Source organism: Artemia franciscana, chromosome 16 (assembly GCF_032884065.1).
Source record: "Artemia franciscana chromosome 16, ASM3288406v1, whole genome shotgun sequence".
NCBI lineage: Eukaryota > Metazoa > Arthropoda > Branchiopoda > Anostraca > Artemiidae > Artemia > Artemia franciscana.
Window position 1 is genome coordinate 6,244,548 of NC_088878.1, and position 17,198 is coordinate 6,261,745.

Sequence of the window (17,198 nt, forward strand, 5' to 3'; positions counted from 1 at the left end):
TTGCAACTGAAATATGTAGTCGAAGGAGATTTCGCTGTGCCGGAATTTGACCGTAAAATTATGAGTAGGTTTTGCACCAATTGTGAACAAGTAAGTCACACTCTCAATGAAATGAAGTGCAGGGTAATAGGGTTCAATCCTCTAAAACTGATTTCTAAGAGCCATTACTTCTCTTCCAGTCTGTGGACAGTGAAAAGATACTAGTTGCAACTTTATCAACTGATTGGAGATTTAACAGCCAAGTAAAAGAGTTAGGTCGCAAGGAATACGCCACCCTACAATCATTTGTTACAATGAAACAGTTCGATTTCAAGGGGAAATCAATGAAACTGGCCTACATGACTTACACTCTGCTTGTTTTACAATACGCGTGTCCTGTTTGGGGCCTAAGTGTCCAGTTAACACGTGCTTGTAAAATTATGATAAGAGTAAGCTATACTTCCTACAAAAAGCCTCTGATTTACAACGACTTGAGTCACTCCACAACTGCCACCAAAATCTTATAATCAATTTTGGGCAATAGATTCTAGGAAGCTCAAAACACATGTGAATCTTATCCCTGAACGCACCATCGAACACACTCACCAAGTTGGAACCAGTTTACTGCCGTACAGCACAGTATCAGCATCTTTTGTTCCCCTTTTCACGGGTCTGTTTAACAGAATAAAGTAATTGTAGTTCGCGTTTGCGCAATTCTTATGTACCTTGTAAACAGCTGAGTTTCAGTGCTTCTTAGTGCTATGTAGAGTTTCTCAATAAATACATCTACGTCTATATCTATACGATCCCCTTGGCTGGAGTTCAGTTTTGGAGCGTTGAAGGTGTTTTCACATAAAAATTCACAACTTCAATTAACCTATGAACGCACCCTCGAACACACTCACCAAGTTGGAACCAGTTTACTGCCGTACAACACAGTATCAGCATCTTTTGTTCCCCTTTTCACGGGTCTGTTTAACAGAATAAAGTAATTGTAGTTCGTGTTTGCGCAATTCTTATGTACCTTGTAAACAGCTGAGTTTCAGTGCTTCTTAGTGCTATGTAGAGTTTCTCAATAAATACATCTACGTCTATATCTATACGATCCCCTTGGCTGGAGTTCAGTTTTGGAGCGTTGAAGGTGTTTTCACATAAAAATTCACAACTTCGAGGAAATGTAATTCAATAGAAAAAAACACGAATACAGCTCCTTCTTAATGTTTTAAGATCCGATCAGACTCACTACCACCTGGGGACACTTTAACGGCCAACAGGACAAAAGCTGATTTGCTTTCTAAATCCGGTTATAACGTGGTTTGGATTTACGAACCTTTTCCCGAATCTCTAGTATGTCTTTGGGAAGTCAACCACACTACCTCAAAGTGATGACAACATTCTCTAGCTACACCACTAGCAAAAAATTGACTAAAATGAAGGGGCGCTGTCAGACTGGGGATCTCTCGATTAACTTTATCCCCTGATACATCATGAAAAAAGCAAATCAAAGAGAGCCTATTCATATTATGGTATTCCCGTAGGCAATGGGCTGGAAGTCCTACCAGCGTCTCCTTCAGAAAAACGCTTAAGACAGGTTCTGAAACGTTGAAAATCCCTCTTTAGAGGGTGTTGCAACGTCTGATCTATGATAAGCAGGACGACCAAAACTTGTAAAGCTGGTGAAATACAGCGTCTAACATCCTTTGCATATCAGAGACAATATTGGCATTATATCTTTTATGGTACAATAATGGCACTATTGAAAATCCTCCATAGCAACACCAGATGCAGCGAATACTTTTTTATTTGTAACCTAGAACCCAATGATAGCAGTGTTAGTGAAGGTGTTATATTTTCTCTTAAGGTCAATGAACAGAAACTCAAAAAGAGTTACCAGCACAAGCTCTACTAGAGTAAGAACCTTGCAAAAGCTGGATTCGAAATTAAACTATTTAATATTACTATAATGTCAGCCTACGAGCATTCAGGGGTCAGCTCTAAAAAAGCAATATATATTTTATGGTAAACATAATAAGGCTTTAAAAATGATAACAAACATTTCATATGGGTAGTGACAGGAATACACACATGGGTAGAAGATAGGTAAAAGATGAAAGATACGGACAATGAACCAGATTGGTTCAACTTTTCGCTCAAGAAATAAACCCTGTCGTAGCAAATAGATCTTTCAGACACAAGCCTCTTATATCCTAACAAGGAAGTCTATGGACAGACCATATTCTCAAATAGACACCATACCCATATCTTTCCGTTGAGTGAACTCCACATAAGACAGCAAAGATTACACAGGATGCGATACCGGCTGGAAGTGCGGATCGGACCATATCATAGTTAAATTGTCAATTAAGATAATACAAGCAGCGGGTAAACAAAGACCCGGTAATAATATAGTAATTTTCGTGATCTAAAACCTCTTCAGTGCTCTGAAAGATGAATATTCTAGAAAACTATGTTCCCAAACTATGCAACTTTTACCCCCAGGGGTATGTAGAAGTCTACGAGAGGGGGGGGGGAATAAGAAAACTATCAGTTGTGGCAAATTTGATATTTGGCAGAATTGCCACGGAGGTTAAATTCGCAATATTTTTGTTACGTTTTATTTTATGTTACGGTCTTAAAAACGTTTCAGTTATGTGACATTTTCGAATAATCGATAGACTGCTCATTTTCTGAGCAATTTTTTTTCCGTGAAATTTTTTTAACTTTTTCCAGTTTTATTACACTGTCATGAGCATGAACATACATTCACACTGCGATCAGGTAACATTAAAACAAAATCATTCAATTATTAGGATGGGAAAACACCGCTTTGCTCACTCGCTAGTAAGTAAGGGTAACATTCTAATTTGCGAAATTATCATTTGTAATACTAAAAAGCAAACAGACTTCGCTGTCAATGTCTCAGTATTTTGTTCGTTTTGAAGTGGGTAATTTGCCTAATTACACTGGTCTGCGGTGGTTCGCCAACAACAACCAAATTATTATTTTTATAGCTAATTCATATTGTTATTTAAGAAACTGCAAGTAAAAAAAATCCTTCTCATCTTGTTTTTTATCAGAGGGGTAGCTGCAACTTAGTAAAGAACAAAGCACGGTCCAGAGTAACGAAAATTAGAAAATGCATTTTAACAGAAAACTGGCTACTGAGAAAGAATTGTTACTTGTAGCTAGTTCAGGAATGGTAGCTATTATCTTGATCAAAATTTTCAAGATATCTGACAAGAGCGACTCCACAAAAATGAAATTAAAATTCTGGAATCCTGCATGATTAAGAACCAGTGTGAGGCGTTCGGCACGCTTCATAGTATCATGATAGAGAACAATCCCAAACTATCAGAGGAAGTGATATGTAGTACTACATCACAATTATAAGAACTTCAAATGGTATCCAAGGAATACTCCCAGGAGCGAAATAGTGAAGAGAACTGGATTTCAAGTCCCTTTGATCAAACCTTTTTTGAGCAAGCAACCAAATTGCCAACCTCAGATAAAGAAGCATTAATTTTTATTTCAATATTTTCTTCTCTGTATTCTTGAGTTTAGACATGCAGATCTTCCTGAGTTCTGGGTACGAACACCGAAAGAATACACAAGCATAGGTGATAAAGTCCTGAGGTGTTGTATCTGTTGCATTTCCAAAGCTCAGTACTTGTTGAATGGGCATTTTCATTCATGCATTAATCAAGGACAAACACAGAAATTAACTTGATACAGCTCCAGATTTAATATTCTACCTGTCATAATTTGGTTCAGATTTTATAACAGTCAGCTCGAATATCAAAGCTCAAAGCTCTCTTTGAGAAGTGTTAAGTTTTCCATTCCTAAATGTAAATATTAAGTTTCCTGTTCATAAATGTAAACATTAAGTTTTCTGTTCATAAATATAAATATTGAACACGGTTTAAAACATCAACTATTTGTAGCACCCTGACCGAAATGAAAGTTTGAAGGAGTTATAGACATCCTCCTCCAATCATTGGAAATGCCAAATTTACAAAAAAAAATATTTCTTTTTCTGCAGCCCTGTACGTACAAAAGGATTTACCATCCTCTGTGATCCGGATACCCCTCGTTATACTACTCTATTTTATATATTTGGTTAGTATTGGCAACACCTAGCATGATCACCAATTTTCAGCTCTCAAACAATTTTGTGACTTTATACAAAGGGTACTTGAGCCTGAAGCCAAGCAAGTATTCCTCCTTATGCACGCAACTACTGGTTTAAGTCAAATTGGTACGAATTTTATGCTCAATTTTGGTAGGTCTACCCTGTTCAGTCCAACGACTGGGTTACCGGGTTAAACTCCCGGTAAAAGTGTAATTGTTCTAAACTTTCTTTAGGGGGAGAAGAGGGTTAAGAGGGGTTTGAATTTTATGCTAGAAGGGGACATAATATTTTTCTATGGTTCTAACGAATGACTATAAACTACAATTCCTTTTCCTTTATTTTGTCTGTTGTCTGACAGAATGTGCACCAACTAAGAAATAAACATAGCAGCGGTCACAGTAATTCCTAGTAGCATGAGTAATACTGCGGCAAGTATCTAAAGACAATATCTTTTGCATAAAATGTATCATAATGGCATCAACAGCAAGGATATATAGTGGTAGGCCCTTGTGTAAACATTGCAAGACTATAAGACAAGTCAATTTTACCATGCTCCTTATTGAGTACATAAATAGCCACAAAGTACAAAATTTCATAGTTTCTTAGAAAAAGAGGAAAAACACCAATAACCTTAATAAATAAATTTATTGGTTTCGCTTCTCCAACTCCATGTGCATTGTTGACACTTGCTCCAGAATGGCTGATTTGACGAGCACTCCTTTCGAGTCAAAAAAGTTTCCAACAGAAGCGACGCGGGTCACCTCCGAGTCATTACGCGATATTGTAAGAGAGTATTTATCATCAAACCTGAAAGAGAATAATCCTCAGAATTTACCAAGTACAATGACGGCTTTCAATCCGGTAAAATCTGCTACTTGTAAGGCTGGCTTCATGTTTGAATTATAATATGGTCTAATTTTAGCTCATTTTAAAATTTAATTCAATTATTTTTTTTTAAATCTTGGGAAACGTTTTTGAAATTAATATACATTCGTTGTTTAAATAAAATTGTTTTATAATTGAAGGAATGTTTGTAATGTTTTTTATTTAAGCTCTTATGGTAAAACTGAAAGTTTTTAATTGCTAAAATGATAATGATAATAAAAGTGAAATAAAACAACTATACGAGAGATAAAACATACACAACACAATCATAACTCAGCTAACGAAATAACTTCTAAATGATAAACGAAACTATAAGACGAAAACAGGTGAAAACTAACGAATAAATAAACGAAGTAAAGGGTGGGAAGGGCCCAGAGAAAAAAAGATAATCCTTTTCGAATGACAGACCAACACTTTGGACATGTTTTGAAATAGATGACACGGAACTCGAGAGGCTAGATCTAGAACGACTTAAAATAATTATATCATCCGCATATACAATATAAGAGACATTTACCAAATCACATAAAAGAGAGCATAATTTTGAATAGCACACTTTGGATACACATACTAAAAAGATACGGTGGAAGAACACCACCTTGACGCACACCCAGCGGAATGGAATATTCCCATAAAAATTAAGAGTAAAACTTTAACCGAACATGGGAATTACTATTCCAAAACTGAAGAACCCGAACGACAGAAACGTTGACTCCAGAACTGACAAGGGAAAACATAACTTGAGCATGAGAAACACGGTCAAAAGCTTTAGAAAGGTCCAGGGCACAAAAATGGACCTTAGAGCCATTGACTTGAGCCTTTAAAAGGACAGAAGTTAAAGTACGGTGGGCATGCTGGCAACAAATACACCACCTGAATCCAAACTGATTTTGACTATTATCCGTAATTTATGTTACAAAAGGTAACAGAACATACTCAAAAACTTTGGTAACATTACAAGCCACAGTTATGGAATCACAACTTAAAGGATCCTTTTCATGCTTTAGAATCGAGGTTACTGTACTGCTTAGAAAGGAGCCAGGCACCAGAGAAAGTGCCAAGCACATTTTGAAAAGCAACTGCAGGTGGAACACTAAATCTCGCGACTCCGTTCGAAGGTGGGAGACAGCAACACCATCATTACAGACAGATTTCGATTTAAGTTGTTGAATATTTTTAAGCACTTGTTCACAGGAGACTGAGATTATATGGTTTTGCTTCAGCTTCAAGTCACCTAAATCACTAAGGAAATAAGAGAAACAAGAATGCACAGCATAGTTAAAGACAGTGAAAATACTAGACTAGTGCTTAATCCAAGAAGCCACAGGAAAAACATCACTAGAAGCAGAGGGTTCCAGCTTAGAGGAATTGATCATTTGACTCCATTGAGAAGCAGTTTTGGGAAATTCAGAGGCATTATACCGTACACTACGCAGATACCGCTTGAATTCTTCTTCGGTCTTCATTTAATATCAAAAACGTTACCTACATTTGGGTGACCGCAGGGCGATCTAGATACGAAGCGAGAACTTTGCTCTATTTTTAATGCTTTTTAATTCGGGGACATCTTTCCAATGGAACTACAGGTTTTTAAACAAGCAGCTTCTGCTTGTTTCAAACAGGCAACGGTTTGAAGGTAATACGTGTTTAACAGGGAGCGAACATTTGGTAAATAAACACTAGTGCACAACAAGCTGAACAGGATTTGAATATTTGAGAGGAGAGCAGCAAGGGTAAAAACGTACAATGGAAGATCAATTTTCCTCCATTCATTTTTAGAACACCACTTCTTATCAAGCTTGCTGCCAGTTACGGGCAACCGGTGTGGTTAAAAAGAAATGGAGACGCTTTAAGGATATCAGGAGATGGTCGGAAGCACGCTCATCTTCGTCCACATGTACATCCGAGGAAGACATTGTAGCAGAGCATACACAATGGTCAATGTTGTGCAGAGTTCCACTGTTTGGAATGTACGTGTGTCTAGGATCTAATGCGGAAACCAGTAGGTAGAGACTCTAAAACAAGTTCAGCGCGGGTTGACTAATTACATAAATCACAATCGTAGTCACCCATTACAACCCAATCATATCCGTGACTTTCAATATTTTTGATGAGACTGCTGATGGGAGGAGCAAACAGTTGCAAATTTCGTCGGAGAAGACAGTGAATTCTGGTTATGAGGAAGGTAAACATTCACCAATGCAAGATTAGTAATTCTAATTGCCAAAAAATTATCCGCCGAGTGATACAATACATGAGTGAGGGAGAAGGATCTTTTAGCTAGGCAAACAAGTCCACTCGACGGTCTCCCTCTGGTTTTATAAGCGTTTGTTGTATAAACAATGTGATCGTCACATCTACGGAGCGAATTAATACTGACTTGTGGTAGAAGATGCTCGTGGAGAAACAAGACATCGAAATCGTTCAATTTTTGGCTAATTGAATTATCTTCGTCCTTTCAGCCATTGATGTTGAATGAACATGTGGTTAAGTCGATATTGGCAATCATTTTTTTGCCTTTTGGCTCTTTCTGAGAACATCCTAAATGACACGACACTTAAGACTGAAAGCAAAATGAGCATCCTCGCAGTTAGCACACTTCGTGATGCCTTGGTAGGGAGTGTCTTTTGTAGACACAGGGGAACCAGCACATCTAGGACATTTTATAGCTTGGTTCCATTTTGCTGTAAGGTGATGCAGTGATTGACACTTATGGCAGAAACGAGGGCGCCATATATAGTCAAAAATCGGAATATTTCATATCCTACTTTTAAGCCCAACCGGTGAGCATTAGAGAGGGCAATAGCGTCTTGGAAAGACACTTTCACTGAGGCCGAGTTGCCAATCCTTTTTGCATCAACAACACCATCGCAACCAATAAATAGCTCCGATGCACGAGCTTTATCCAAGCCTTTCACAATTCCAGAGAATTTGTATTCTTTAAATCTGGCGTCGCAGTTAGTTAGCACGCTAGAAATAGCGTCAAAAAAAAACTTTTAGTTTCAATCTAAACGAAAAGATTATCGCCCGAGGCTTTGACACTACAAATAGCTTCATGAGCGCGGATTCTGGTAATTGCGTCATTACGCTTACTTGGATTGTCCATATCAATTGGGATTTCCGAAATGACGATAGTAGCTGGATTTTCAACAGGTTTGCTAGAGCTGTAATTTGGGAGCGGTGGATAATTCAGATCATAGGCCGTGACTTTTTCTTGAATGAACTTTAAAGTACTATCAAAGTCGGATATTTCGGATGCCAGCTGAGAAAAAGCATCGGCTTCAGGGAAAATAATTACAAGTTGGAACCAGAGAATCACCACAACTGTTACATCTACAAAATAGATCAATCGTGTCCTTTAAGTAGCTTTTCGAAAAAAAACCCGTAGCATGGGTTATAACATCTTCAATTCCTTTCTTTAAGCTGTTTTGCAGAAAGTTCAGAGCAGAAGAATGAATCAATGAACAGGAAATACCATCATTCATTATACAACACCATGGAAAATCCTTACAGACAAAGGTATAAAGTAAAGGCAATGCACACAGACCCAATGCAAAATAGTGTCGTGACGTCACCTTGTCCCTGGGATGTACCCCAATAAACAAGGGAAGCGTCAGTCCCAATTCACCCGATCCCCTTAGTTTAAGGGAGACTCTCCCGGCAGGTACAACGGCGCTTCCGACGGGGAATCGCCCCTCTTCTGCTTGCCAATTCGCGTCACTTTGCAAAAATCTTATATGTAACTATGCCAAACCAATTGTTGAGAACAGTCACTGAATTAATTATGAAATACAGGTCAGGGTTATAAGTCAACAACAATCCCAAGCCAATTATTGCGAAATGGCAAATTAATTCCCTTCAAAAAGAAGAACTCGCTGATTTGATAATGTTCGTAAAGTATCTGATTTTAGTTGTTATCAGTTTCAACTCTGAAACAAATGTTTTAGATGTAACAGAATGTTTCAAAATGTCCTATGTATGCTGTGCAAGATTATTATACAGTCAAAATTTTGATCTCTACTAGTAATGTGCAATCAATTTTCTTTTTTGTTTTTGTACAAAAAAATCTGAGTGGATGGAGTGGGGATTTGAACAGTAGATTCAAAACATGTCTATTTTGGTCTTCTGTTGGGCTGGAGGCATCCTGACCCCCATTTGGGTATATCCTTGAACATAGACGAATTCTGTTATTTCATTAAACAATTGAAGGTTCAAATGGGGATAAATTTATTCAGACAGTGAAAAAATAGGTACAAAAGTTCAGATATTTCGATCACATATACAGCGACCATCATAAGTAGAAATACTAAAATAATAGAATCGAAACTAGCATATTTATACAAAACAAAATAGATAGCTTTTCGGGTCATTCAAAAAAAAAATTACTTTCCAGATTGTTCAATAGATTTTTTTCAGAGAGGGTTCAATGACAAAGTTTATTCAAAGTCTTTATAAAAGTTTCTTTCTTGAATCTTGCCCATGAGGAAGCGCCGTTAAACTTCTTTGTGAAATTCATCAAAACAGTATTTCCATGTTCTTTTTTGTTTTAGTATCGGAGTTTACAAATAAATGCATATCTAGGTATAAAAATGAGTTCTACTTTGTAATTCTAAAAAATTAAGCTTTTTATTAAAAAAAAGCTTTTTAATAAAATTTTCATTCCTTTTATAACAACCACTGCGTTCACAAATCAAGAATGTCAAACAAAGGTTAATTTTCCCTTTTTCCGAGGAAGCATTTTTTTTTCATAAATTTTCCAGAAGAAAATAAATACATCACTTGTTGTCTTTTTTCTATATTATGAATATAATTGCTTCAGGGGAAAACGCCATCTTGAGTCCTTAAAGAGACCCTAAAAGGTAAAGCACCTTGCTCAGAGTTTTTCGACTATGATTTAAGGTTAAAAATTTGGTTAAAACGCACAATTCAATTATTAAATCCATGAAACTAAAGTAATACATTTCAAAGACATTAATTTATTCCAAATGAATGCAATCTAATTCAATAAACATTTCAATTTACAAAGATTATCCTAAAATCCCAAACATTTTCAAGACGCTAGTTTTCACTTACTTTTTCCATTTGTTATCATTAGGTTACTACAGTTTGTCAGAAGAGGGGAATGCATTTTTTGTCACTCTTTTTATGAGTCTGACTTTTTTGGGGGGGGGGATCAAACCCAATACACCCCACCCTCCTGGATACGGACTTGCAACAACCCATTAATGGTATCGTCTATCGGAATAAAATCTTCAAAACCAAGTTTCTAATAAATCTCAAGGTTAAACACGACACACGCCCAAACAACACGTGAAAAGCAACAATTTCCCTGAAATGATCTCTCATTGACAAGTACATGGTTCTCGTCCAAGAAGTAGCCCACCCCAAGAAACAAAAAGGTAACTAAATGTCGCCCAGCAAAAAGCTACATCCGTGTATAAGAAGAGGCCCCAAGGGGACCTTCAATGGGTGAGACAAAAATCATGTAATTCAAGGGTTACAAATATTGAAAAACGGACGGACTTTGAATCAAATATAAAGAAGGTAGTGTTAATGGTCCAACTTCCGTGCCACTGAAACGCACCATGGTACGTGCCACTTATAGGTCAGGTAGACTATATTGAAGACTTTAGTTCCTCATATTTACTTTATCTGGACGCCAAGAACTTATTTCGGTAAAACAAAAAGAGCCAATTTTAACAATTACCCGAAATACAACAAAATGTAAAAAGCAATAGGGCAAAATGAACGACACCTGCGGATAACGGGTAACGCGAGCAAATTTAAAAAGATGGCCTTCCATGCTTTAACAGTCACGTTTTACAAATTTTGAAAACCAATTCTTTTACTTAAGGTTACGAAAATTTGGTTCCTTTTATTGAATTTTCTTTCTTACCTTTTTAAGCTTGAAGATCCTTTCCATACGATGTCAGGGCCAAGACCACCTCTTGCACGTTCTTTGGCGATACAAAATATACCCTTTTCAATATATTTTGAGTAGAGGGTTAATATACCCATCAGGATAAAATAGCCCAAAACACAGACAATAAGGACAGGCCTAAAAAAAAGAATAGCCTAATAAAAAGCAACCTAAAACAAGAATAGCATAATAAATAGCATATGGAGAATCAAACAGCATAATAAATGCTCTAAGAAGGTGAAGGAACTTACTTATGAGGGATATTTGTCCGCCTCGTAAACTGGTTGTAAAAATACCAAAAGCCCCAATTAAAACAATGATAAAACAAAGTGAGACAGTTAAGGAATCCCCAATCTTACCAGATGCTGTTACATGAAGTCCATGAAAATGTATCCTTTTGGGACCCCACCCTGAACATAAATCCCGGTTGCGGCTCTAGACATAGTTGCACAGTGGCCGCTTCTAGACCTACTAAAATTCCCTGACCAAAAATAGGACAAGTCTAATGGTCTATTGTATTAAAACTCTAATTGAATTACTTGCAAAGTAGTATGAACCTAAAATGCTCAGGTGCGTCTCCTAGATCTGGAATCTCTTCCAAAGTAAAAAAAAAAAAAAAAAAACTCTTAAGAAAGCAACAAAATTACCAGATGGAGTAAAACCCTAAGCTTTCATTTGACAAATCAATTTGAAAAGATGCAAGTTCTTGGCAGATGCCAGGTCAAAAGTTTAAATCCTTGGGAACTGCACTATCAGCCATTCCGCAATTTCCTTCAATCTGATCACAGAGCATCTAAATACACTATCTTTTCTGTCTCTCCACTACCATCTCTTTAGTTCTTCTTTTTATTCTTGGAGGGGGAGGGGGTTACTATTTTCCCTCTTAAGGGACATACTGTAGTGTACTAGACTGTGTATTACCTTCATTTTGTGTTGACTTATAAAGTGTTAATAATTACAAGTGTAATAGTACGCATATTTATCATCATAATATAATATAGTTCGTATATTTATGATAAATAATACTATAATCATAAATTATTATTAATTCGTGTGGCGTTTTTTACTTTCTTTCTCAATTTACCTTAAGTAAAACGTGAATTTGGGTTACATAAAACTCGTCATAAAATAAAATCTTATCATACAGCTACTACAAGATAGAGCTTGGCTCACACTACTATCAAGAAAGTTAGAAAGTCCAGCCAAAGAAAAGGGCAATTATTTGCCATAACCAGCCATTACTTTCCTAGACATGACTAAAATTGTGTTTATGAAGTGGTCAAAAAGTAATTATTTTTGAAAAAATTTGTTACACACACACACACACACCTTCTAATAAAGATTAGATTGAAATCTCTAATAAAAAGCAGAGGTCATGGCTGGGGCATCGGATGCAAGCTAGTAAACAGTAGAAACAAAAAAAATTAGAAACACGTTCTGAAAAAAACAAAAAACAATCAAATGAGGAAAAATCGCCATATGGTAACTGTTAGATAGGTTAATCTTAATGTTAAAAGTTTATTGCGAAAACAAAATTTATGAAGATTTTAAAAAATAGCCTGAAACCCCTCAAAGAGGGTGCCAGAAATAAATGAAAAGTACGCGTGAAAGTGTAAAAAAAGTGAATGTATACGTGAAAGTGTCATTAATCTTCCGTCAATGACGCTGAAGTTCTCAGTGTACTTATACTGGCCAATAAGCACCTGAAAATAAATCTGGAAATTATTTATTTCCTTAAGATAATTTATTTTCTATATATACTAAACAGTAATATTATTATATTAAAATTACATATATATATATATATAAAGAATAAATAATAATAAAGAATACAATATAAAGAAATAAACAATAAAATAATTAATTTTCTTATACTATAGAAAAGTGAAACCCATTTAGGGAAAGAGTTAAAGCTGTGACATTATTCCAAGTTGAGTTTTCGGTTGTTTTTTTAGTGTTGATAATTTAAGATTTGATATTTAGTCAAGCTTTATAAAAGGTAGCTTAAAAAATACTTATTTGTTCAGGAATAGAACTAATCAAGCTAAAATAATAGGGTTTTAGTTCAAAGAATACCTAATTGTTAGTAAGACCCAAAATAGATGACGTTAGTCAATCTCTTACCAGCACGCACTCAAACTACTGAAACTGTAAGTGCGAAAATAATTAAAGTTAAGATTGTAAAAAAATGCACCATATTTTCTAGAGGACAAAAAAAAACAAAAAACTTATTTCGCCAGCAGCACAAGCTGAGACAAACGAAACACTATTAAACAATAATATTAAAAGAGAAAAAAGTACGAAAAAGAGCCGTGAAAAAGAAAGATTAATGTTCTATCCTTCTAATTTAACTCGTAATTTCAAAATGAGCTGCAATTTAATTATGGTTCACACAGTACACTGGCTATGTTTTTGAACAAACTGGCGTCACCGGTGGCGTAACCTGATACAAATTAAACAATATTAAACCCTAAAATAAAACTATACAATTGTGAGCAAAATTTATGACTTTACTAAAATTCCTTTGATTCAAACATACTTTTTTTTATTTAACTCAGAGAAAAAGTAATAGAAGAGGAAAAATACAACAGTAAAAAAGATAGAAAAAGTAAAAATAGGGAAAAAGACAACAGTAAAATAAAAAGTGTAACAGAAAAAAAAAGAAATTAAAAAAGGAAAAATAAAGTAAGAAGAGAAAAAAAGAGATTACTCTGCTATCCTCCTATATTAAAAAGAGTGGTGCAATTAGTTATGGTTTCCAGACCACGCTGGCTATACAAAAGCTACTCCAAAACGTCAACTTTTTTATATATATATATATATATATAATATATATATATATATATATATATATATATATATATATATATATATATATATATATATATATATATATATATATATATATATATATATATATATATATATATATATATATATATATATATATATATATATATATATATATATATATATATATATATATATATGAATATATATATATATATATATATATATATATATATATATATATATATATATATATATATATATATATATATATATATATATATATATATATATATATATATATATATATATATATATATATATATATATATATATATGCTAACGTGAATGTCCCAAATCTGATTAGTGTCAACACTCACCAGTGAATGTCCAAAATTCTCTTTTCTCGGCTTGGATTCAATTAGCTTTGCGGATAAGCTTAAGCTATGATGGTAAAAGTTAAACTTAGGTTAGATTATATTAGTTTAGGTTAGATTAAGTTTGGTTATATATATAAGAAATGGGTTAAAAACCTAGACTAAGCAAACCTAACCTATCATCATCAAACCTTGCATTAAACTGAAAAGCTAACTCGCAACGCTGACTAAATCCAAGGAAGAAAAAAAAGGTATTTGGGATATTCCCCGGTGAATGTCGACATTCACCTATATCGACCTATATACATATTAAATAAAAAAAACAAGTTTTTTAAATGAAAGTACGGAGTAACATTAAAACTTAAAACGAACATAAATTTACTCCGTATATGAAAGGGCCTTTTCCTCCTCAACACCTCGCTCTTTACGCTAAAGTTTGACTCTTTCTCTTGACTCTATTTTTAAAACAGTAAGAAACTTACTACTGTTTTGATCTTGGCTCTCCGCACATAAATAATTAAAACGAAATTTGCATATTAATTAATTGCAAATAATCGGAAGATTTTGAGAAAAAAGAAGCAAGGGAGGAGGCCTAGTTGCCCTCCTAGTTTTTGATTACTTAAAAAAGAAACTAGAACTTTTAATTTTTTACAAACGTTTTCATTGATAAAAAATATACTTAACTTACGAATTAATTTACGCAACGAACTTCTATATTCGTATGTTTTTATTGCGTACCCCCGTCGATACCTCGCTCTTTACACTAAAGCTTATATTTTGTCCCAATTCCTTAAGAATGACCTCTGAATCACAAAGGCCGTAGAATAAATAGTTGAAATTACTAAAAACACTTTAGCGTAAAGAGTGAGGTATAACGAGGAAGTAGTCCCCTCATATGCGTAATAATTTTTGTTCGTTTTGTTTTAATACTGCTCCTTACTTTCAGTAGAAAAAAATTTTCATCTTTATTTTTTCATTGTTTTTTCAAATAATCCTAGAAAATCCTGCGCTCCCTTCATTGAAATTCTCTTCCCTCATGAGAAGTTTCTTCATGGAAATATCCTCCCACGTAGCCACCCTCCTCAACTCCCCCATAAACCAAAAAAATCCACCTGAAAATGTCTGTACACTTCCCAGTAACCATTACTATATGTAAACACAGGTCAAAGTTTGTAACTTGCACCCCCTCCCACGGGGACTGTGGGGGAGTAAGTCAACCCCAAAGACGTAGTTAATAGGTTTTTCGACTATGGTGTATAAAGTGGCTATCTCAGAATTTTGATCCGGTGACTTTGAGGAAAAAATGAGCGTGGGAGGGGGCGGAGGTGCCCTCCAATTTTTTTGGTCACTTAAAAGGGCACTAGAACTTTTAATTTCCGTTAGAATGAGCCCTCTCGCAACATTCTAGGACCACTCAGTCGATACGATCACCCCTGAAAAAAAAGAAAAAAAAACAAACAAACAAACAAACAAACAAATAAACACGAATCCTAGGTCTACTTTTGCAGTATTAGCAGAGTTTTTAACTAGTTTTCTTATTCATTTAAATTGTCAAAGGTGTTTTTCTATAGGGTGTCGGCTTGTGAGATGCTTCAAACAGGCTAAATTGGCTACTTAGGTCTACTTTTGCAGTATTAGCAGAGTTTTTAACTAGTTTTCTTATTCATTTAAATTGTCAAAGGTGTTTTCTATAGGGTGTTGGCTTGTGAGATGTTTCAAACAGGCTAAATTGGATACTTAGGTCTACTTTTGCAGTATTAGCAGAGTCTCTAATAAGTTTTCTTCTTCATTTAAATTCTCAAAGGTGTTTTCTATAGGGTGTTGGCTTGTGAGATGTTTCAAACAGGCTAAATTGGCTACTTAGGTCTACTTTTGCAGTATCAGCAGAATTTCTAATAAGTTTTCTTATTCATTTAAATTATCAAAGGTGTTTTTTATAAGGTGTTGGCTTGTGAGATGTTTCAGACAGGCTAAATTGGCTACTTAGGTCTACTTTTGTAGTACCAGCAGAATTTCTAATTCTGCACATACACTTCAAGTAAGAAAAATACTTATCTCTATAGTCAGAATTGCATCCTGAATCCAAAGTTATTGTGCATTTGCATCAGAAAGGAAATTAATATTCACCATATACAGACCTAGCCTATACCAATTCAGGGTATATATTTGCACGTTAGTGAGTATATGTGTATGTATGTGTATGTGTATGTATGTGTATATGTATGTGTGTATGTATATGTATGTATATGTATATGTATATATATATATATATATATGTATATATGTAAGCCCTATAGATAGGTAGAGTAGCTCCATAGGAGGCTTAGGCCAAGTAGGACCTTGTCCCAGTGGGGCCCATAATAGAAACTGGGAAACCCTCCCCTGGGGGTCATAATTTCAGGTGGAGGAGGAAGAAGGCCCCTCAAATGTACACTCAGCAGGGCCAACTGCCGTGTTCACGCGTCAGATGAGTTACAAACCTTCTCCCAGTAATGGGTTAAATTGCATGGTGAAGCAGAACACCATCGTGGGAGGATCCTCTATAGGAGGACAACTGCGGCAGGGCGTAAGATCCAGAATTATGGACAACGGCCTCTGTAAAGGGCTGCCTCGACCCTTTCGGGGTACCTGCAAGACTGGGAAACTTGCGGTCAATTTTTCCCACTTGAGGAGTGGCGCCCCTCGAGGAAATTATAGCCTAGTAAACAACACAGCACTCGTACGGGATTCTGATTATTGGATAATTTTCTGGGCTTGGTTTGTTTTGATGGGCGTTTTCGGGCTGAAAAACCTCTTCCTAGCTAATTTATCTACTATGGGCTGCCTCCCCGTAGTAGCATAATATTTGTAGGCATGAATATATAATGAGTCGGAGGTAATAGGCTTGGGACTGTCTGTGCAGGATTTCGACTCTTGTTGATAAAAGAGCATCGCCAAGTGCTGAAAACCATGTTGTGACCAAGATGGGCCCAGGATTGCACAAAGCCTCCAACTTACTGGAGGTCCCAGGGACTTCTTGCTGTCCGGTTCTAAGCCGGCTTAAGCGCTTCGGTGTAGACTTGAGAAGATATGTTGGTCCCCATCCTGCACTGGTATCCGGGATCACTGCTTTTCTTGA

At 35.6% G+C, this 17,198-nt stretch overlaps 1 protein-coding gene across 2 annotated transcripts in view; it reads right to left on the bottom strand.

The window, feature by feature from the left end:
* Nucleotides 1-4,646: 4,646 nt before the first annotated feature.
* Nucleotides 4,647-17,198, bottom strand: part of LOC136036972 (signal peptidase complex subunit 2-like) — a 30,756-nt gene continuing 18,204 nt past the window's right edge. For both annotated transcript variants that reach the window (XM_065719364.1, XM_065719366.1), the window contains exons 4-5: nucleotides 10,890-11,051; nucleotides 4,647-4,915 (exon numbers count right to left, since the gene is read on the bottom strand). In XM_065719364.1, coding sequence (XP_065575436.1) covers nucleotides 4,753-4,915; nucleotides 10,890-11,051 — 325 coding nt within the window. In that variant the 3' untranslated portion in view covers nucleotides 4,647-4,752. The remainder of the gene's footprint in view (nucleotides 4,916-10,889; nucleotides 11,052-17,198) is intronic.